Source organism: Protopterus annectens, chromosome 9.part0 (assembly GCF_019279795.1).
Source record: "Protopterus annectens isolate FY-2018-M chromosome 9.part0, PAN1.0, whole genome shotgun sequence".
Lineage (NCBI taxonomy): Eukaryota > Metazoa > Chordata > Ceratodontiformes > Protopteridae > Protopterus > Protopterus annectens.
Genome location: NC_056743.1, coordinates 202790138 through 202814322, shown reverse-complemented (window position 1 = coordinate 202814322; position 24185 = coordinate 202790138). Strand labels below are relative to the sequence as shown.

General features: G+C 38.7%; 1 protein-coding gene across 5 annotated transcripts in view; it reads left to right on the top strand.

The window, feature by feature from the left end:
• Positions 1 to 24185, top strand: part of LOC122811133 (high choriolytic enzyme 1-like) — a 201119-nt gene that overhangs the window by 5675 nt on the left and 171259 nt on the right. For 3 of the 5 annotated variants that reach the window (XM_044082747.1, XM_044082748.1, XM_044082745.1), the window contains exon 2: positions 4111 to 4183. In XM_044082747.1, coding sequence (XP_043938682.1) covers positions 4111 to 4183 — 73 coding nt within the window. Of the gene's footprint in view, positions 1 to 3561; positions 3947 to 4110; positions 4184 to 24185 lie in introns of all 5 variants that reach the window. The other 2 variants (XM_044082749.1, XM_044082746.1) reach the window with 1 other exon arrangement.

Sequence of the window (24185 nt, the reverse complement as noted above, 5' to 3'; positions counted from 1 at the left end):
TACAGAAATTCAGAAGAGAGATCTGAGAGGCACAAAGAAAGATAAAGAGAGAGAGAGAGAGAGAGAGGAGGGTGGCCCAGTGGTTAAGGTGTTTGCCTTACAAACACAAGGTGCAGGGTTTGAGTCTCACAAGGAATAATTGGCTAGGCTTAAAATGGCTCGCAAGGGCAGTTAGCTTAGTACTAACCTATGAACCTATGAGAGAAACACATACACAGAGAGTGAGAGAGACATACTGAAAGAGAATAGTGCACTACAACCACTTATACCCCAGGAACTCAAAAAACACTGTTGTGAATATAGGGACTCCAGCATCTTGTAGTCTGGGTAGGCTGCTCATATTTGAACTTGAATATGAGTTCAGGCAAGCAGCCATGGTGAGGGGGGTTTTAGGGTTAGGGAACAGGAAGGGAGTGGGAGAGGACTTTTAAGTTTAGGGAGTAACTGGGGAATTTAGGTTTATGGAAGGGGGTTGAAGTTTTAGATTTAGAGAGTGATCTTAGGTTTTAAGGTTACGGAAGGGTTGTGTAGTTTTATGATAAGGGAATGAGGACTCAGGTTGGGAACTTGGTAGGAGTTTTAGGGTTAGAGTTTAACTTCTGGTAGGAATACACAATTTTATAGAGTTGAGTGTTGGAAGGGCTAAGTAGAAACAGGAGATTGGGGTAGTGGAAGTTTGAGTGCTTGCTTTTTCATGCAAGTGGCAGTGAGCAAATGTGTTGCAAACTAAACTATATCCCAGCTGCACTGGATTATATTGAAGGTTTTGCTGTGAACCTTTTGTAAGGCATAATACTTCTATTTTGGGAAGAACCAGCATGTTTATGTTTTTTATACAATAAAGTATGCTGATTTTCTAACAGTGGTATGTTTGCTTCTTATATACATATGCATGTGTGTATACACACACGCACACACACACACACACACACACACACATATATATAACATAGTATATATATATATATATATATATATATATATATATATATATATATATATATATGGGTTACCTTTAGTACGTCGACAGCCCACTACATTGAATTCCACTTCACTGACACGGCAGAATATCAACAAATGAAGAGCCAAAGTTTCTCGCATGGTAAGTTACAATTTGGCCATCCAGAACTAAAAAAACTGCTATTAAACCGACTACACAAATGTGTGGGGCTACGCCCCCAACCCCCCCTAACTTAATATTCCAGCTCCGAGAATGCACTACCACAGGGGTACGGTCAAAGTTTCAGGTGGATGGTCAAATGGTAACTTACCATGTGGGAAACTTCTGCTCTTCATTTGTCGATGTTCTGCCGTGTCTGTGAAGTGGAATTCAATGTAGTGGCCTTTTGACGTACTAAGGTTAACTTATATATATATATATATATATATATATATATATATATATATATACACACACACACACACACACACACACACACACACACACACACACACACACACACACACACACACACACACACACACACACACACACACACACAGTGGACATCTATCAGTATTTAGGTTCATAGCATAGGTGTTTATTATGCTAACGACCACAAGGGCCTTTTTAAGCCATGCATCCCAAATCTCTGATAAGTTCTGATACCCTTGATAAGTGTAAGCATGGGCCTGGGAGATGAACCATTTACAGGTTACCTGTTTGCATCAGAGACATAGGTGCCAAACCAGGGATGAATTTGAATGTATTCCTTCAGGAAATGGGGATGTCACATAGTAAGTGCGTGAGTACTGTTCTGTTAAAAAAGTAGCAAGTCTGGGGTGTGAGTCATATAACCAGAGCAGGGTCTTCATTTTCAGGTAAAAGCTTGAAGCATTTAATGCTGTCTCATAAATACTGTCTCTCTGTATGCTATCTTAAACTGTTGCACAGTACAGTACTTTCTCTTGCAAATCTGGCAATATATCCATTTAAAAACTGTCAGGTGTATGTATTGTGTGTATAATCATGCTATATTATTTAATCTAGTGTCATCAGGCTTGCATATACTGTATTAAACTCTTGAGGTAATACTGATGATTACCCAACTCTGTTCCAATGCTGTGTGTGTGTGTATATACTATATAAAGTATTGTAAATTTAATGTATACAGTTTGCACTGTATAATCTGTGACAGATCCCATGGTATACAGAAAGAGTACCACTGTCAGTGGTAATTGGGTAAATTGGGATTGCCCAAACGCAAGACAACGATAATCTGTGAGTCAGACACGAGAAGACCATATTGAGCAACCACTCATTAGTATGTCATTATGATGAAGTGAAACTGGGCACTGCTCTCTCAGACCTGACCATGCTGGTGCCACCCCCCCCACCAGCCCACACATCATGGTTGCACAGGCATCTTCTAACATGTACACACACACACACACACACACACACACACACACACACACACACACACACACACACACACACACACACACACACACACACACACACATACATATATGGATGCATTCAGAAATGGCTTTGTAGTATGCCCCCTCTCACAGGGAAAACCATCAAGACACAAGCACACACTCAGACATCCAGGATGCTGTATTCATGCCTCTGTTGACTCTCGCACAGACACACACACACGGCTTTGCAATATCTAAAAGCAGTCACACTACAAATCTTGAATCATTCACCGGAGTGAATTGGTGTATGCCATAAAAAGATGGTGTATACCTTTTCCTCTATGGGATCTGTGCTGGAGATATTTCTGGGGAGAGCATATAACAAATTATCAATAACTGCACCCACAGTTTACTGCATTTGTATGGGGCTTTGCCAGCAGTGTTACTGTGCTCACTACAGCTGGTGCCTGTGTACTGCATTAACATTACAGCAGTCTCTGAATTACTTAGGGTTAATGCACTGTGAAAACCTGCTGAGTACATGTTTCTGTAAGATGCTTAGCCTTTCTGAATCCCAGGAAATGGAACTTTCTTTTATACTTGCACAGTTACTCATGTAAACACCCCTTTTATGTTTCATCTGTACAAATGGACATATTCATTTCCTGGGGTGAGACTTAAGCTCTCACAGAGAGTGGGAACTATCACCTATGTGCACTTGCCTGAAGTACTGACAGATTTAGTATACAATGGGACTGCATGGTGTGTGTTCATAGTTCCACATGCAATCAATTTGCTCTGCTCTACTCCCATTGTTGACAGCATCACCTCATGAGATTCCTGGTCTTCTGTGAGGATTTGGGGATTCAAACATGGAGCGAGTGCCCAGGTACAACTTCTTATCCCTTCTCAGTCTGAAGTCTCTTGGGCCATGACCAGGGGTCTGTCTGTGTATGCTTTTTGTGCTAGGTAGTAATTGTTTTTGCCAACATTTAATCACTGTCTGATTTTGTTCTAAATGCATATAACTAAGTCATTGTGTGTGTGTGTGTGTGTGTGTGTGTGTGTGTGTGTGTGTGTGTATAGATATATATTCTTAAATCATGGGCCACTGGATCTCTGCTAACACTGCACATCAACATATTTAAGAAGCACTAGCCTTCACAAGCATAGTAATCTGTATTTTACAAATTTCAGGCTGCCACTACTAAATTGTAACTGTAGGATCTGGACTGAATATATGGATGGCTGTTTGCCAGTTGCCAGTTCCCTGAACCATAACCTCTAATATGGCTAAATGTCACCCTTACAACAAAAACAGAATCCACGTTTATCCCTATAAAAGGGACTGTGTCATCTGTATCTTCAAAACACATACTGCTAACACTGAGGGTGCTGTAAATTGGTAAAACTACTATCTACATCTCAGAGCAAGTTTTTCTAAGAATGTTATCTCTTAGCAATAAAAAAGATAAAATACAGTACTTTTTGGAAAGTCACTGATTTGGCTGCTGATGTCAGAACCATGGAATAACTTCATCAAGACAAACTGTGCTCCATGCTTGCTGTCATCTGTGAAAAGGTACACTTTTTTCTGAATCTTTATCTTTCCTTCAGGGAGAGGGTGATGCATGGTATGATGAAAATTTTAATCATAAAGTCTTATTTCTTTTGATTCACAAAGTCTGTTAAGCTCTGGTGGATAATGGAGTTGTAAGTCACGAGCTCACTTTTACATAATTCTAGTTATCCCTGTCATTTGGCAAAAGAATCAACTTGGCCCTGCAAGCAACATTTCCGGAATCCAACCAGATTTCAGGTAAGAACAACAAAGTTTATTTACTGTGTATCATATGTTTTTGGGTTGAAACATGACCACTCATTCTGCTTTGTAATTCTAAATTCTTGCTACATAATGGATGTGATAGTTGTAATGGTGCCAGTGGCAATGGATAACATCGGCTATGTACTCCACAATTTCAGTTTAAAACTGCTTGTCATTGAAGATGTCTTGAGTGTGACCCCTAATGGAGCATTTCTCTGTTAGAAGAACAATATACATCATGATGCGCAATGTGGTACTTTTCTGTTTCTAGTCTTAGTAAGTTAACTTTGTAGCTTTTAATCTACTTACTGTGTATGAGAGAATCACAATTCATAGTCTTTCCTGTGATACTTGATTAAAAAACAAACAAAAAAAATATTATGCACTGTTGAGCAGATTAATACATACACAGACTTGTATAATTATATTGCTAGATGCAATTTAAAATGTAAATGGTTATCACTTCAAAAGGTATGCCAATAAATAAGATGCATGTCAGTTTAGTCTGGCTATACTATGTATACTTTCTTTTCAACCTATTGATATTTATGTTTTATCTTTGAGTTAATTTCATAGTATCATAGGAAGTTACTAGGCTAGTGGCCCTAGGGCCCTTACAAGCCTAGCCAAGTTCTTACCCTTATTTTCACGACCAGCACCTATTGCCCATGTCCAAGAGGAACACTGGTGGAACCCCTGGGGTGAATTTATGGTCATCCATCCAATCGTCCAGATTATGTTTGAAGAGTGCCAAAGAGGTGCTCTGTTTGACATGAAGTGGGAGTCTGTTCCAAAGGTGTGGTAACCTCTGGGAGACAAATCTGCCCCTCCAGCTGGTTTTATTAATGCGACATACCAGGTTAAGGTCTTTATAGTGAGTAACTCGTGTACCATTTGACTTACAGATATGCAGCATTTCCAATAAAGCAGTGTCACAGATTGCCTTGTATGCAATGCAGAGGTCACCTCTGAGTAATCTGTATGAAACAGAATAAAGTGACAGTGATTTCATTTGATCCCCATAGGACAGATACTGAAGACCTTGAATTTTCCTTGTGAGGAACCTTTGTGGTTTCTCCAATTGCTGCAGGTGCTTGGAAAAGTACATACCAAAAGGGGCATTGTAGTCAGTTATTGGCCTGATGAAGGAAGAGTACAGGGATGTTATAACTTTTTTTTTCTGGAGGCAATGCCCTTACATATGAGGTGAGCAATATAGAATGCCTTTCGTACCACTGTGGAGACATGGTGGTCAAAGGTAAGGTTGCTGTCAACCTGTGTGCCCAGGTCTGTCACCGAGTGAGTACTTAAGGTGTTGCTATTGATGTGGTAGTTATCAGGTACATCGCTTTTAGTGAAAGGAATTGTGGTAGTTATCAGGAACATCGATTTTGCTGAAAGGAATGAGAATACATTTTTTTGCATTGAGTTAAAGCCATGACTTTGGTACCAATCATCTGTTTGTGTAAGACCCCCATGTAGGATGTTGACATAATTTGGAGATTCTATGACTGCTCCCAGTTTCCAGTCATCAGCAAACGTTGTCAGCCACAGACCTTTAGTTTTTGATTGTACTTTGGCGAAATAGATTCCAAACAGTAGAGGTCCAAGGACTGATCCTTTTGGAACACCACTGGTTACAGGTCTGCTATTGGAGGTGGATTCCTCTATTTTGACTATACGAGTTCTATCAGTGAGCCAGTTAGTGACCCATCTAATGATATAAGGGTTGATGCCTAGTTGGGTGAGTTTGTCAATGATGCCTGAGTGGAGGATAGTGTCAAACACCTTGGCTAAGTCCAGGTAGGCTGCATGCACAGATTTCCCTTCATCCAGAGCCTTGGTGACTGTCTTAAAGAAGCCCATGATTTCCCTTTGATAAATCCAAACTGAGTAGAGACAAGTGTTTGGAGATTACCTATGCCTTTGTTGATAAGGTACATGATGATTTTCTCCATGGCCTTGCAGATTAGTCTAGTATGGCTAATTTGTAATTCACTTGGTTTGTTTAGAAGCATTTGTTGCCCTGGGTCATGGCTGACAATGGTCATTTACTAGCCAGCCAATCTAACCAGTTAAACAAACAAACAAACAAACTTTGACTTTTATCTGGTAACAGACATATAGGTAATGTAGACCTATTGTAGGTAACAGAAAGTTAAGATATTATTGTGGAATTCATGAGCTTAGAAAAGGTCCAGTTTGTAAAGTATTAGGACTTACACCGCAGGGATTATGATCATGTAGCAGGTAAAATTTTCTGGGCTGTCTGGAGCACTCCCCCTACCATGGTGCTCCAAGCATGGCTCATTCTCTAGCTTTTTGCCACACTAGAAGTCTGTTGGAAGACAACAGCACCACTGCTACCTTTTGAACTTTCTTGGATTATTTTGCTAAAAGTCTTCCAGTTTTAGTGCTGAGTACTTCTTGCTTACTTTTTCTTACTTCTCCTTTTTCTCCAGTTGTGAACTTATTCCTTTACTGAAACTTTATGTCGGAAAGTTTTTTTTTCTTTCTGTGCTAATTGGCGTCAATCCATTTTTTATGCAACAGCCAAGCTTTTATTTAGGAAATGCATGTGAGATCAGACTATTCTGCCCAACAGTCACATTGTTTGGGTGAAGCATATAACATCTGTCTCCTGTTTATGTAACATGCACTCAAGGGATATGATGGAAATGTGCAAAATTTAAGGCTTATTTATTTTCTCAGGCTTCATCAAAATCTCATCCAGAAATAAGCAGTGTAAGGGTGGGTGGGGAAAAGTTGGAGCTAAGTTTACCTGTAAGGATACTATACTAGCTATTGCCTTTGGATCCAAGTGGATGGGTACTATTACTGTAGGCAAGCTCAGGGTGTACTTGGGTGTTACTTTCCAGATTCGTAACATAGATGTGTGTGTGTTGTCTTTTGGCTCTTCCCGGTTAGGGGTCGCCACAGTGGAACTCCAGTCCGCTAATGATTGGCAGTAGATTTTCACGAACGCCGAGGTGCCAGCTCAACGTCCAACCTTCAACAAAGGCACACCCATTTACGCATGTCTTTCAAATGCCCACCCAACCATGGGGAGGACATGCAGACTCCACACAGAAGGCACCCCCCACACTCCTGCTGAGAATCAAACAGGAGAACCTCTTGCTGTGAGGCAACAACGCTACCGCTGCACCACTGCAGCAGTATTTGTAACATCATTTCTAATAATAAATCTTTATCTTCCTAACTCATAAAATCACTGAAACAAGGTAGCAAGACACTTAAATGTACCATTAGAAAACTTAAAACTGAGTAGGAATTCAGGGTAGCCATGCCCACCAAAGGTAACTATAAATCCTTCATCATCAATTCATAACATAGATGATGAAGGATTTATAGTTACCTTTGGTGGGAATGGTTACCCTGAATTCCTACTCAGCTTAAGTTTTCTAATGGTACATTTAAGAGTCTTGCTACCTTGTTCAGTGATTTTCTGAGTTAGGAAGATGAAGATTTATTATTAGAAATTATTGTTTTGTTATTGAGTGTTTGCATTACTCTTGGCAACAGCATGACACTACTCAAGACCACTGTCTTCATGGCCTTGGACACATGAACAGGAAAGTTCATCATGTCCCTTTGGGCAGAGTGCCTAACCTTATTTACCTGCACACAAGTTACCATGAGGTCATACTCATATGTACCATGATAGAGGGACAGAAGGGCTACCATTACATCATGGCTCCTGGATCCTAAAAGTCAGTTCCTCGTCACTGTGTTTTTGTCCAGCCTGGTGAGGGTAGAGTTTATGCATTTAACTTTGGAGTCACCTATGATCAAAACATTACTATGGGTGGGTGTGATCCTTGGTGTTAAATTCACAGCCTCAGTGAATCCTGGAAGAGGTATGCAAACTGGATGCAGAAGTGGGTGGTGTGGGTGTGTGTGTTGAAATTTGAACTAGAGTCTGTGTTTTCTTTATATGTTGATGCAGTAGTGATTTCCAAAACACCTCAGCCTACATAAAGGGATTGGTGGTGAGCTCTTCAGTGTAAGTGTACTGCTTACTGTTTAAAGGCTGTGGAGTGAAATGAGCCTGCACGTTATTAAATACTTGCATCTGTCACAGATTGTGTCAGTGATGGACAGCAACAGCAGATTGATATGTCTAACAAAACAGAAGCAGTTTAAATAACAATACAAAAAGCAATGGTGATGAGTATGTATCCTACAGGGAAAGCAATCAAATAAAGTGAACAGCAGTACAGCAGTGCAAGGTGATAAGATATGCAATATGTACAGTCTGGTAAGACAGAAGCAGTTTATTATCAACACTAAAGTAGTACAGAGCAGCACAGTGGAGTACACAATATAAGTATCAATAAAAAAGTAATATAGCAGTACAGTAAGAGCTAGAAATATGATTTCCAAAGTACGATATGGATTACACTGGTTTCAGCACTAACAGAATGCCAGCGAGACCACAACACAATTAAACAAATTTTAATACAAACACATTAGCAGGGAGTGGCAACAGATTAAAAGATTAAGTTACAACAGGATAAGCTGAGAAAAAGAAAATAGATTTTACCTTACTGATATAAGTACTCAGTAGGCTGAGTTTGGCTTTTTGCCTGAGTAAGTTATCAAGGAGTGTGCTTATCCTAACTGGCTGTTTTAAAGGGATTCTGTAATCAAGAGTTTATTTGAACTGTGGAGGAGGTGTGGCTTGTATATCAGTAACACATTACTGCAAACAATACAGGTAGCCAAGCTGCAAGTATTCCAAGGTTTTGACCGAAATTTATTTTTCCAATCTGTTTACTACTACCATGCTATGCAGCTGTGTCCTTAAATACACTCAAAGAAGTCCAAGAAAACTGGATGCAGCTGATCTTTTTAAAGTTTCTTGTAACAGCTAGCTGCAGGATAATTCGAACAAGACTTAGGAACTCTCTCTCTCTCCCCAGAAGCAGCAACATATCAGCAAGCAAAAAATAATAGATTAGCAGGTCCCAGACAAACACGTGCCTATTTCAGTAATTGCTCAAGTCATCCAAGGACTTGATCAAAGTTTCTCCTAGCAACCTGTGTAGTGCTATGCTATGAAGCACAGTTAAATCCCACCCAGAAGTACAGAGCGCCAAGCTGCACAACTATTCTTTAAATACAGTCAAGTCCACTGAAACTGGGGGCAGAGAATCATTTTGGCAATAGCTAACCACATAAGAAGCTAAGAGAGAGTTAGCAACTGCAACTTTTCTCACCAGAACCAGCAACGGAACAATCTCACTAGAAAAGAAAAACTCAGTAGAAGGTCATAAACAAACACTTGCTTCTTGTTGTCAGGTCCCAGCTATTGTAAGGGTTTGACTGATGTTTCTTCTTTCTATCTGGGTCGTGCTGGTGGTGGTAAATGCAGCTCAGCAGAACAGTGTATAGGTACGCTCAGTCTCCCTCAACTCAGCTTGTTTTTCTGTATACATCTCATTACTAGACAGGCCTTTCCTACTCTCTTTGAAGGACAATACTAAGAACTAGCTCACACATTTTAAAAGTAAGCTGAAAAAGGGGGCTAATCCTGGAGGCACTGGAGTGTGCAGTCTGTGGGTGTGAAGATATAACAAGAAGGGCAACTCAATTTTTATCAGTCTAAGGAAGGACCTTCCAAATATGATCTTTTAGTGATGTCTACTATTAGCAGATGAGAAAAGTTTGGAAGGAGCTTCTAAAGTCAAATTGACATAAGAAGTTGTCAACTGAAGAAATGGATTTAAAAGCACAACAGGGAAAGGGCAGGTGGGGTAGGGAAAATCCAAATTAGTCAGTTATCTGTCACAGAACAATTGCAGCTCCCAGAGATTAAATCTTGTCCTGTCCTGCTTATCTTTTCAGCTTCTCCAATAGGTTTCATTATTTTACGATCAAAGAATACAACATAAATATTTTCTAACTGACCTTAACCAAGACCTTAGCTATATAACTTGAAACCCTACCAACCACTTTATGTATTCCCTATTCCATTCTATCCCACCACCAGCCACTCTGGCTAATAAGTATAAATGTGCTTCTTCTTAGCTTGGTCTAACTTCTACTCATCTGATTAGCATACTTCTCATCTTATCATAACCTCACAGTAAGTATTAATATCTCCAACAATTTCTCCCACAACCGCTCATACTTCCCACTCTAAAATTTTACTCATTTAGCCAAACCTGTTAACTGATGTCCTTTGCCTATACCCTCGATATAGAATCTTAAACTCACTACCCAGTCAACCTTCATACCAAAACAAATCTAAAAAAACAAACAGCAATTGCATGCCTTTATACTAAAATTCTCCTTGGTGGCGACATCCACCCCATCCCAGGCCCCGCCTCAAACCAACTGGAACATAAAAAACAATCCTGCTAATCATATACTTAACGCACAGCTTCCAACCCTTCACTACCCGCCAAAAAACTGAATCTTGCCACCATAAACATTTGAAGCATAAGAAATAAAATCACTGATGTACATTATTGGATAACCCATAATAAATAAACCAGACATTCTAGCTATTACCAAAACATGGCTAAAACTTACCATAACAGATTCTGAAATAACCTTTTCTGGCCTTAAAATTATCTGAAATGGCAATACACATAGGAAAGGAGGTGATGTTGCCTTGCTATTAACTAACTATTATCATATTTAACCCTATAGAGATCCAATACCAAACTTTAACTTAGCTAAACTCCTTATCACTTTCCTGAAATGAAACAGTCACAAATATGCATTATTACCCTTTACACTCATGCAGGATTCAACACAGAAACACTTGAAGATGTTTTACACTGCATAACTGCAACTATCCTATATTAAATACTACAGTCTGGGGATGTCAATATTAACTGGCATGACCTAAATTCCACTTCCCTTAGTTCCAGTATTAACTTATTCAGCTTAAAACAAATAATTAATAGCCCCAAATATCAATGTAAAAACAAAAGCTGTGCATTTGACCCAATCATAGTATCAGACCCAGAAAATTTTTCTCCACAGGTATACTAATAAAATCCCTTAGTAACCACTTCCCAACTTATGCCAATAGACTCAGTTCCACTCCACCTAAACAATAGGTATTCAACCTACAGAAACCTACCCAGATGTAATCTATAAAAACTCAATACTATCCTAGCTTCCATAAACTGGAATATTCTACAAAACATTCCTTTGGATGATGCCATAAGTATATTTAATACACTTTTCTGAAATACCTTAAATGGCGTAGCATCTCCAAGATAAAAAATGAATAAAAACAAAAATGCAATCTGGCTCTCCAAAACCTGCAGAATACTTATGCAAAATAGAAACAAAGCCTGGAAAAAATGGCAAGATCAAAACCCCCCACATAACTACCAGTAGTTTAGAGAACTCCACAATCTACCAAAAAGCAAATACATGCTGAAAAGAAACTTTACTATAGCAGCATTCTTAAACCATGAAAATTTTGGCTACCCATAAAAGAAATCATATATCCAGGAAAACAATAGATTTCTAACCTATATCCTAATAACACCTCTCTTTAAACTGTCATACAATTCAACACATACTTTATAGATAATATAGTGCCTTTCACTAAATATCCTTCAGCCTCCACTATTGATTCTACCTAACAACTACAAACTTGTACTTAAACCATGCTCCACCTTTGCTGATAACATGCCAAGTGGATACCTTAAATTAGCAACTAATAGTATTGCCTTCCCAATCTCAATACTTATCAACATGTCCATCCAGGAATCTTATTTCCCTCCCATTTGGAAAAAGTTTCATGTTATCACTCTTCACAAAGGTGGCACTTCAACAGAAAGCAAACATTTTAGACCAATAGCAATCTAATCCCTCCTCTCAAAAACATTAGAAAAATGTATTCAGAAACAATTACTACCATGCCTCAATCAAGAAAAACTTTTAACCCATACAAAACATGGCTTCCTTCCTTGTTATAGTACTAATACTGTACTCCTATTCTTCATAGAAACCATTAAGGAAGCCGGAGAAAATGGCAAACTAGTCTCCGCCTTGTTTCTGGATGTATCAAAAGCCTTCAGTACTGTCTGCCACAGTAAACAACTTCTTGAAATGTCCTCTCTTTTTTATATCCTCCTACCTTCCAGTGGTTTAATAGCTACATCTCTGACAGACAACAATTCATCAAATGGATGTCCATCCTCTCCTTATACCTCTCTGTTACCACAGGTGTACTACAAGGCTCCATCCTTGGACTTCTCCTCTTCAACATTCTAACCAATATTTTCAATTCATCCAGCCAACAAGCTTCATTAATCCAATATGCAGATAATTCCACCCTTATATGCCCCTCTGACAACCTAACATACCTCCAGCTAATTACCCAAGAAGCTTTCACTACCACTGAAAAATGACTCTGTAACCATCAACTCATGCCCAACCCCCCCAAAAAATACTACTTTTCTTTCAATATCTTTTTATCAAGAAAACTCTAACTTTAACACTCTCTCTCTTAACAATACCAGCATAGAAATCACAATTGTTAACTTTAAATATGACCTACATATTCAAAATACTATACAAAGAACTCAACAGAAATTAGGCCTGCTCTATAGTCCAAATATTTCCTTACCAATACAACTAAAAGTACTCTAGCTTCTACATACTTTCTCCCATCACATCTCTATTGTGGTCCCATAGTCATTAACCTTCAAACATCATAATAAATTGAGGAATATTACAATAAAGGTGCAAAATTCATGGCAATCACTCGTTTTTGAACTCACCACTTTTCAGTACTCAAAACTCTACATTGTCTAGAATTACCCCACCATGTTACACACACACACACACACACACACACACACACACACACACACACACACACACACACACACACACACACACACACACACACTTACTCCAAGCCTATAAAATTACCAGTCACCCCTCTACCTGCCCTGCAGTAAGTACTGTTCTTTCTAACTTTGCCCCCAACAGAGATATGTGGTCCACTGACCACCATTTTCTGTCCACCCATAAGCCTCTCAAATCTGTTGGTCAGAGCCTATGTTGTCAAAACTTGGAACTCCTTACCTGCAACCATCAGGTCTGTCCATCAGTTTCAGTCTTTCAAATTAACTCTAAAAGACTACTTTAGCCAAAATATGTCTCTGCCCCTGTTCTTCATCTGGTTAGCATACACCCTAAAAAGTTCTATTTGCCTACTTGTACCCTAAATCCTTTTGCTTTTTCCTCACTCCTCTAACTACATATCTTATATCGTCTAACTAACCTTATCTCTCCCAATTCTAAATTATTTTACCCAGTGCATAACACTTATACTAAAACACAACTCTTATACTTTTTTCTCATATCCTATTGTATACTTTCAATAAATATTAATCCTTTATATATCAGGCTTCCTAATGTCAACCAATACTGTGTTAAGAAAATGCTCAATTCACTGTATACTGTATCATGTATACTGAATTAGAAAATGTTTTTAATCACTGTACCATAGCCAATACTGTACCACGGTGGTGGTGCTGCGGTAGCGTTATCGCCTCACAGTAAGACGCTGTCCGGTTCGATTCTCAGCTAGAGCGTCTTCTGTGTGGAGACATGCATGAATGGGCGTACCTTTGTTGAAGGTTGTGCATCAGGGCTGGTAACTTGGCACGTAAAAATCAACTACCAATCATTAGCGGACCGGAGTTCTGCTGTGGCGACCCCTAACCGGGGAAAGCCAAAAGACGCACCAACCATAGCTAATACTGTACATTTCCATCTAAGTATGTAAATGCTCAATCATTGTTACTGTGTCAAGCTAAGATAATACAGTTTAATGCTGTTCTAAGTCGGTATTAATGATTACATGTTTTTCACTGAGGTGCTTTGCTCTTAGGGCCTCCATTGTAAATGGGCAATTCACCCATTTGGACCATCCTAGTAAACAAATGTGAATAAGTAAAAAAAAAAATTCAAAATTGTAAGAAAAAACAAAATTAAAGACAGACCAAAAAGAAAGAAAATACACCAAAGTGCAATAAAAGAGGAGCAACAGACAAGAAACAATGCAAGTACTCAACTATAACTATAGAAAGCTGAAATCATCCCAGAGCAGCAGACATATTACAGTGGCAGGTGCCAAAGATTACATGTTGTCCAGTTCTTCTTACCTTAAGTAAAAATGTTACTTATCAGCTCCTCCCACAGCTCAGAAAGGTTTAATCCCTTTTGCAGTCAAAGAACGTGAAACAAATCTTTCTTAAATGACCCTAATCAAGAATCTGTTAACAGTTTAAGAAAAACAATGCAACCAGAGTAAAATAAAACAACAAATGTAAAATTATCTACCTTCTGTCCCTAAACTGATAGTGTATTAAGAAGTCAAAAAGTAAATGGTAGGAAGTAAATAAACATAGCAGCTGGTAAAAAGTAAAAAATAATGGGAATAGTGCGCTGATTATGGACCAACAATCTTTTGTGAGATAGACTTGTGGATGCTGAGATGATCAGTCTCCCTGCACCACTCTGTGTTGAGAGATATGATTTGACATGTCTAGTCAGAGTTAGCTGCAATGGAGAGAATCATCTTTCCAAGTCATAGAGTTCAATTCTTCCATACACATATAAAAGTAGAAACCAGGAATGGTGCTAGAAAGCTTCAAAGTATAGAACCACAAAAGGATGAGACAGAATTTAGTAGCAGAAAGAAACAAGTTTCCCTTGGGGGAATCCATTCTTTGGAGACTTGATTTTGGTGAGAGACAGAAGAGAAAGGTAAGGATCCGGCTTGATGCCTTGGCAGGAGGGACTGGCAGAAAATCCTTAAGATGGCATGAATATTTGCATGGGGTAGTAAATATGATGCCACTGTCTAGCATGAAAATATAATCTGTTTGGGAATGGGTTCAGAGTAATGCAGGTTTTGAAGAAATAAGGAGATGGCCTAGGACAAACAGTAAGTATGGCATCATTCACAAAGGTGTTCTTTGCCCTGGAACGGTGGATGCCAGGGTGTATTGCATCATGGAGTTCAACAAATGAATGAGTGATTATATAGAGCTCATGGCACTGACTTCACTGGAGAGTGAAGCTCTGCTTGGAGTGATGGAGACCTGTACTAGTGTGACTTCCTGTAGCAGACTAGCAGGAGAAAATGGGATCTTGCCTGACAGTTATTAACAAGCCTTTTAACCAGCTTACAGTAAGTACAGAAAACCATCAATACAATCGTGCCTTCTTACCTCTGGGCAAAACTGCAATCCAAATTGTAGCTTGCTACAGATCACCCACCATACCCCAGGATTTCCACTCCTCTTTTCTTGATTTTCTTGATATACTGGAAAATATTAGGGTTCAACCAAACACCCTAATAATGGGCGATTTCAACTACCTCACCATTAACTGGGAAAACTACTCATGTACCAACTCTTTTGCTCAACTTATCCACAATGCCACCAGGGGTAACAATACCCTAGCCTAGACCTAGTCATTACCAGCATGAGTGACCAGTGTTCCACACCTGAAGTCAACTCCTCGTTGGTCAGATCTGAACATAAGCTAATCACCCTAAATATCCACATCCTGCCCCCACCCCCCATTAAGGAAACCACGGTAAAAAATTTCTCCAATGCCAACTTCATGCTTCTTAAGACATAACTGGCGAACTTCATGACACCCATGCAGATGGACAATACAGTTACAACTGCTGAATCCTACACAAATGCACTCTATAAGCACTTACACGAGTGCATGGATTGTGCTATCCCAAACAGAATCAATATGCTATTCTCCAAAAAAAGGAAGCCAATCTGTTGGTCCCCTGCCATAAACAAGCTCTACAACAGAAGGAAGAAACTGTTGCAAAAGAGAGTAAAATCCCATGAGTGGAGGAGCTCCCTGGTCAGCCCCAGTAAGAAGCTGAGATCCCTTATAAGATCCTCCAAAGCTAGATACGAAAACAAAATTGCCACTGATTCTAGGGACAACCACAAAGCATTCTATAGCTATGCCAAGAATCTCAGTGGCAACACCCAGATCTGCTCTGAGTTACAGCACAATGGTATGAAAATTACAGAACCAATTGATATTGCCAACATCCTGGCAGATAGGTTCAGTGCTAACTTTACCCCCTCTCACCCCCTAAAGGGCCCATATCTATACAGGAAGAATGCAAAGTCCCTGTAATCAGAACTATGCAAGTAAAAGCTGCACTCTCTAAAGCCAAAAACACAGCATCCATGGAACCGGACAACATCCCAGGCTGTGTTTTACATGAACTTCAGAATGAACTGGCTCCCCACCTAAGCACCATATTCAATCATAGCCTCACATCAGGCTTTGTGCCCACTGAGTGGCATACAGCAACACTTATTCCACTCCACAAAGGGGGAGCCACCCCTGATTCTGGGAACTATCGCCCTATTAGCCTGATGAGCCTGGTGTGTAAGGCCATGGAATGTATCATCATGGAACTCATAAACAAAGTCATTGGTAACCTCCAAACTCTGGACCCCACCCAGTTCGGGTTTGTGAAAGGTAGATCATGCCTCCTGAACCTGATTGACTTCTTTGAGGCAGTCATCAAAGCCGTAGACGAGGGTAAGATGGTTCACACAGCCTATCTTGACCTTGCCAAGGCTTTCGACACCATCCCCCATTCTGGAATTATAGCTAAACTCAGTAAACTAGGTATAAATCCCTACATCACAAGATGGGGTGCCAACTGGCTCACTGACAGAAACCCCACTGTAAAAGTTGCAGACTCCAAATCTGACTTCAAACCAGTGACAAGTGGAGTACCACAGGGTTCAGTCCTTGTACCTCTCCTGTCTGGTATCTACTTCTCTGAAGTACAGGCTAACACAGGAAGCTTTTGGCTGATGAAGTTCGCAGATGACTGCAAACTAGGAGTCATAGTCAAGTCCATAAATGATGAGGACATCCTACAGAAGGGCTTCACTGAGACAGATGACTGGTGTCAGAGCCATGGTCTCAAGCTCAATACCAAAAAGTGCATTGTCATCCTCTTCGGTAAAAACTCTGTACCCATGAAATACCACATAAACGGCAGTCTACTTAATGCCAAATGTGTGATAAGAGACCTTAGGACCTAGGTGGACAGTAGTCTCTCCTTTCATAATCACATCACCACAGTAGTCAGGAAATCCTTCTATGTGGCACATCTCATCACAAAAGGGTTCTCATCCGGGAAAAAAGAGGTCATTGTTCGCCTGTACTTGACACTCATTTGACCCATTATAGAGTACAATGCCAGCCACAGAATTACCTCACAAAGAGGATTACTGGCCTCAAACAGATGCCCTACACTGACAGTCTCAAAAAGCTCCATCTTTACTCCATAGCATATTGCCTACTCCGAGGTGATCTCTGCTTAACATATAAAGCAATGTCAAACCCAGAGCTGTTGGACATGCTAACCCTAAAGAAATCCCAATCCCTCCGAGCTACACGCTCTAGGCACCTAAACCTTGTCACCACAATAAACAGGACATGCTGGAGGGATAGATTCCTGTCCCAGAGACTTCCCATATTCTGGAACAAGCTACCCATCTATGTCAAGCAAAGTTTCTCATTAGCACTCTTCAAGAAAAATCTTGATGAGTGGATGGGAAATAGGAAATACACCCCAGGGATCACTTCTGTGGCTCTGCTTGACAGGGGCACAGGAAAATAACTTTCTTGGGTGGCGTAAGCCAGGGAACCTTATTGGCTAGGCTTACTTAGGCCCTTGGGCCAATAGCCTAATACCTACCTATGAACCTATGAACCTCACAGCATCACTTTAGCTAGCAATGAAACCCTACAAATTAGAATGAGATTCAGAGCACATAAGATGAAAGTATGAAATATTAGGTAAAAGAGCTGATACATGTGAAGAGAAGAATGAAACAGAGGAAACATGGCAGGAATAGACTAGTAATCTCTAAGAAATGAAAGTGTAAATTCAGTTCAGAAAAAAAATGTGCAGAATGCATTTAAAAAAAAAATCTTAGACAAGGAGTATACAATTGGAGGAGAAACTGTATCAAGACCTAATGCTGGAGATGTTGGGAGAAGGCAGCTTAAAATCAAACAAGCAAGAAATGCAAGAAAGCAGAAAGGACAGCTGGTAAAATACCTAGAAGCAGAGTGAGAGAAGACACTGCTAGAAAACAGGTATATTCTAAGTTATGTTATATTTATAAGGATATATACATGATAATGGCAGTTCACAGGAGGACAGTAAAAATGGTGCAGAGACTGCACTAGAAGCCATATATATATATATATATATATATATATATATATATATATATATATATATATATAGAGAGAGAGAGAGAGTCATGAAGAAAAAAAAGATATACCCTTGGATTCAGACACGTCCATCATGATGGCGGCTAGCATCCTGCTATTTAATACCCCAGCACGATGAGTCTCAGTGCTAGTTAGCAATAGGCAAAGTGACAACTCGGAGATCAAAGTGCAGCTAATTACTAATTATATTCACACCCAAAGCAGAACCTGCAGGAGAGAAATCCAGAGTAGCAGTTATAGAATCTAATATGCACAGCTGCCAAACATACGGGGTTTATTCTCCTTAGTGGGTGCACATGCAATCAAAAGTGAAAAGATGAGAAAAAGAAACATGCTAATTTAAAGTGGAGGTACAATAAATTGAGTGGATTTTTTGTCTGTTGTTCATCGTTGATTTTTTTTCTTTTTTTGGTTGGTATTCTAATTTAAAGTGGCCCCTGCACTGTTTAAGGCTATTTTTGATCAGAATTAGGGGTGAAGTGGGAATATTGGACAGAGGGGGAAAACGTGGGCACCAAGTAGAGAGAAATACACAAGGAAAACAAGTAAGGAAAGAATTGGATGGATTAATAGAGAGAAGGTAGCAGGGACAAACACATAACAGATACAAGACTCATTGGGGGAGCTAGGACTGGCCTTAATAATTGTGGGCCATTATATGGACTGTTTTAGTGGGTCCCCTAATCTAGCCTCCCCATCTAACACCCTTTCTTTCTATCTCTCTATCTTCATTTGCTGGCTTACTAGGAGTAAAGACTATTTCAAATTAGTTATCAGGAATGTATGCTATTACTGTGTTTTAAAATAAAATAATATGTTTAGTTATTAGCTTGTATTTTGCCATAAGACATGTTAAAGAAAAGTAAACTACTGGACTCCTGGATTACCCCCTCATCCAACATCTCCTTTCTCAAGCACACTGTAAGGGGGCTGTTTAATGGGTCACTGTGGTGTTGTGTATCACTAGATGGGTACACCCTAGCTTACCAGTATACATGTTCTCAAACTCTATAGTACTGCCTGGATCTCTTGAACCTGGGTAGGAGATAGCTGTGTGCATCTCCCTTGTTCCCCCCTTCCCCCCAAAAATGTATTTTTTTTTTTGTATTCTCTGTTCCTCCTTTCCTATCTTCTCCTCATTTAACTTATGCCTTCCTCTTGTTCACATCCTAAGCCCAACAATTATATATACCACAAATACTTTCTTTGCATATTACTTTCTCCATAGAAACATTACACTATACTATGTTATGACAATGCACAGGTATTCTTCTTATCTATTTACTACTTATTTTACTGACTGAATTGTTGTTATCACATCTATCTACGATTGTGTTCATTTATTCTGCATACTATACTGGCATACTTCTCTGTATGCTTGCCCCTACTACATTACCACTGTTGAACTGATACTGACTAAAGTTTGTTTCTTTGGTTGTTTTTTTTCTGTTGTGTTACTGTTTTACCACTTTCTGCAAAGTGAACCACGTTTCCGTTTTCTTCTGCACCCACTACTCGGCACATACAATTTATGTTTCACTTTTCTGGGATTATTTTGCTCTAATCTATGACTGCAACAAGCACATCTCTGTCAAAATCCTGAAATGGAAACACTCTATCACAAATCCTAATTTTATTTTTTATTTTACATTTGTTTTCCAGGGAAGTTCAACTGGGCATGGATTACATTTTCAGTGGAGACCCATAGAGAAAAGCTCCACAAACATTATTACAGCAAATACAGTAAATACAATACACATGTTAATAAAGTACAGTACAGAGTCAAAAAGTTAATAAAGTACAGCTTCAAGGCCAAGAAAGGAGCAAAAGGTAAATATACTATAGGGAGCACAGTGTGTTACAATAAGCAATACAAATGAAAGGACATTTTGTTCAGTCATTTGGTTACATTCATCAGTGGCTAGTATAGTAAACACACATTAAGAGTATAGAAAGGAGTTATTGCAAGCTTTCATAGGAGGTTAAAGTATGATATGATCTAATTAAGTGAAGCTACCCAGGATCAGAACAATTACAAGCCAAGAACTATGTAAATGGGACCGGAGGAGTTTTTTTAATTAATTTTGTTTTCAGTGGTCCTAATATGTATGTGGATGGTATTCTATGCTTTTGCAACAGAAATGGAAAACAAGGAGTCCCCAGAGCTATTGTTGCTTTTGCCTGTGTCAGCTTGTGCTTTAACAGTAGATCTTAATAGGTGTTTGTTAGAGTAGATATTAAGTAGACCTAGAAGAGACCGAACTCTATTGCGATAATATAGAATTTGGTGGGCTATTGTAAGCTGGTTAATTGTGAGCAGGTTGGGTAATTTTAGCTAGGATAGTTGCTTGATTGCTATGCAGTGATGTGTCCTGAAGGGTGAGTCAGCAGCAAACCTAGCTATTTTATTATAGCAGGTGTTTAGTTTGTTAAAGTCTACTTTGTTTAGGTTGATGAGTATGGAGAAGGCATAGAGAAGTGTGGATAATAGGTGGGTTCTTGCGATGGTGGCTTTACTGCCTTTGGTGAAATACTTTTTGCATCTATATAGAGTTCAGAGTTTTTATTGACTTTCTTTATTGTCTGTGCAATGTGCACATCGAATTTCATGTTGTAGTCTATGATAACCCCTAGAAGTTTGATGTGTTGGGCAGGTGTGATAGGGGTGTTATTAGCTGAGAGTATTGTGAATGGTCATATGGAGGCTAAGGCTCTAGAGGGATAGAATATCATTAGTTGTATTTTATTGGGGTTAAGTATTAGTTGAGAGTTGGCTAACCAGGTTTCAACAGCAGTAAAGGACTCTTGTGTCAATTACTGGAGTTGAGGGAGCACTCAGCAATAGCAAATGATTATTATGGGAGTATGAGTAGCTAACAATGTAAACTGTAAAACAGGCATGAATATGCAGTTATTAGTAATATTGGATTTTTAAGTATTATGAGAGCAGGACTACAGTAGGAAAATGCTTGCACTTTGCTGTAGTGTCTCTTAGACAAATTTGTGGGTCATGTAAGGAATAATATCTCTGTCATAACGTAGTACATGGCCCCATGAGGGAGCAGGACCCTATTGGGCCAAATTGGTCTATTTAGATTAAGGTTGACCCTGGAAGGAGCTGACATACTGAGGAAGGGGCAGGAGAGTGGATTCAGAGACAACAGACAAACAAAGGGCAGACACTAATGATGGGGAGAACTAGACAACAAACAGTGGGGAGCATGGGCACAAATAGGAATGCTACACCTTGATGGGTGAAATCGCGGTAATGGTCTCCTATTCTGTCCTGTAGTGTCATCCCCAAGGACAGGTCAACCAGTACCATATCCATCCTCCCCACTGGGTTCTGGCTATGGCTATGATGTTTTGGGCAGAGATGTGACCCTATTAGCTGCAACAGGATTACTTCCCGGTGACTGATATGAGCATCTATCTGCTATTCCTCCTGCTTCTATACATCTTCTGCCAGCTCACTGTGTGTTGCATACCACCCACCCTGGCACAGCCTCGAGTGAGAGCAACTGTTCTCCCAGACAGTGAAGCACCCCCAGGGGCAGGTGAGGTATATTGTTCTCCCCTAGCTCAACTTCTGGGGAGGCAGTCCATCTAGTTTAGGGGAAGATTCATCAGCTGTCTGGGCTCTATGCAACAGTGAAACCAGGCCTATCCATCTGCACTGCCATGGCAGCTGCTGTACATAACACCGAAATAAAGAGAGAGAACTATAACAGACAGAAATATAAGTTTTTAAGGGAAGGGAGAAAAACTGAGTTTGCATTGCATCAATGCATGAACGATATAATAGAAAATTAGAATTAAATAACTGATAAAGATTGATAAAATGACTAAGAAGTTCTATAAGTAAAAGAACAAAAGTGCTTAAGTCACATCGTGTGTGTGTGTGTGTGTGTGTGGTTTTTGCCAGCAATACTCGGTAGTCTTTGGGTCTTTGTTTCAGTTTACATACACGGAGACACCTATTTAATTATTTTTAGCATTTTCAACCCTTTTAATTTGGTAACTTCTTCGGAAGACAAAGACAGTCCTCTAAGTCAACATTTAAATATGTAAAAAACAACAAATCACATGCTATCAAAACACTAATAAAAATGAGAATAATTTTTAATCCACTGTATGTCCATGGTTTATTTTTTTAATATTTTCATTGGTTGTTAGCGCAAGTTACAATGAAAAGATCATAACAAATGTGTAACAAGACAATTCATATTAATATTCCCATTGCAGAGATAACACAACCAAATTTTAAATAAATAATATTTTAATTTAAACATTCGGACTCTGTACACTATGTTCATTTGTTTACCTGTAACATAAATGCAGAGATTTAAAACAGCTTATAAATGTCTCATGTTCAAAATAAATACTATTAAACAATAATTTAGGCAGTCTTTTAGTTTCTTAATTTCCCAAAGAGATGGACATCTTGTTAAGGTCATGTTTCTCCATCTGCTGTATCAGTGTCTCCAAAATGTTATGGTTAACATTTGCTTGTTCTGATCCACTTTACTTCAGGTTGTCTGAATTCTGAGCTTGTAAGAGCTGAAGAAAATCTTTGAATTGGGATCCTTTATTTTGTTTTCAGTTTCTAGTAATAATTTTTCTTCCTATTACCAGAATAAACCAGAGATGTGGTATATGATCAGATTTTAAGCCCCTAGTAATAGAAACAATAATTAAAATCAGTTATTTATTGATCATAATATTGTGATTTCATAAAGAGTATTTAAATGATTTGTATTTTCCCAATATAGTTTAACATAAAAGCATTCAAACAAAATATGTGTTCAGTTTGGATTCAGAACATTGTTACATCTCCAGCAACTTATCTGAGAATTCTTAGAAAAAAACTTCTCCATTCTCTATGGTAAAAAAAAAAAAACTTTGTATACATTTCCAAGTGTAAAATTTCCACAACTGTATTTATGATGTATTTCCTACTGATTTCAAAATAAAAGTTTTATCAGTGTCTGTCAAGCTATAATGTTCATGTTGAAACACAAAGCGTCAATAATTATTATTTACATTTTCCTTATATTCAATAAAAACTTACATAAACCAGACAAAACTGTTTTATTATAATATGACATACATATTCTAAACTTTGATTAATTTGTCACTGGAATTTATAAATTTATGTTGTACATATGTTATAATTTTTTGTAGATATACCTAATCTTCTTGCCTAAGGTTGAATTTTGATATCGAGCCAGTTGCGTCTTTAAGAGTTTTATCATAAAACAGTTATGCCAATTTATGAAATGTTTGTCCTTCCAATATATAATCTTATGTGTATTAATATTTTCTTAGAGACATTTAACAAATACAAAAGGGAATATCGCTCCAAACCAATTCTTTAATTTTGGAAGGTTATTTATAAAATTTGTGTTTTTTTAAATATTGTTTAGATATTGTGAACTGGGTTTATAATGTATTAAAAGACAAATATAAAAGATGTTGAGGAATTTTCATGTTATTGTTTTAAAAAAAAGATTTGTGAGTAGTTCTTTTCAATTGGACAAGTAATCACTCTCCAACCAATGTATGATTACTTTAAAAAGAGAAGTCATTCCACAGGTGTATATATCTGGCAAATTAATTCCCCCTTTCCCCAAGTACTAATAAGGTGATTATAAGCAAGCCTAGGTTTGGAAAATGCCAA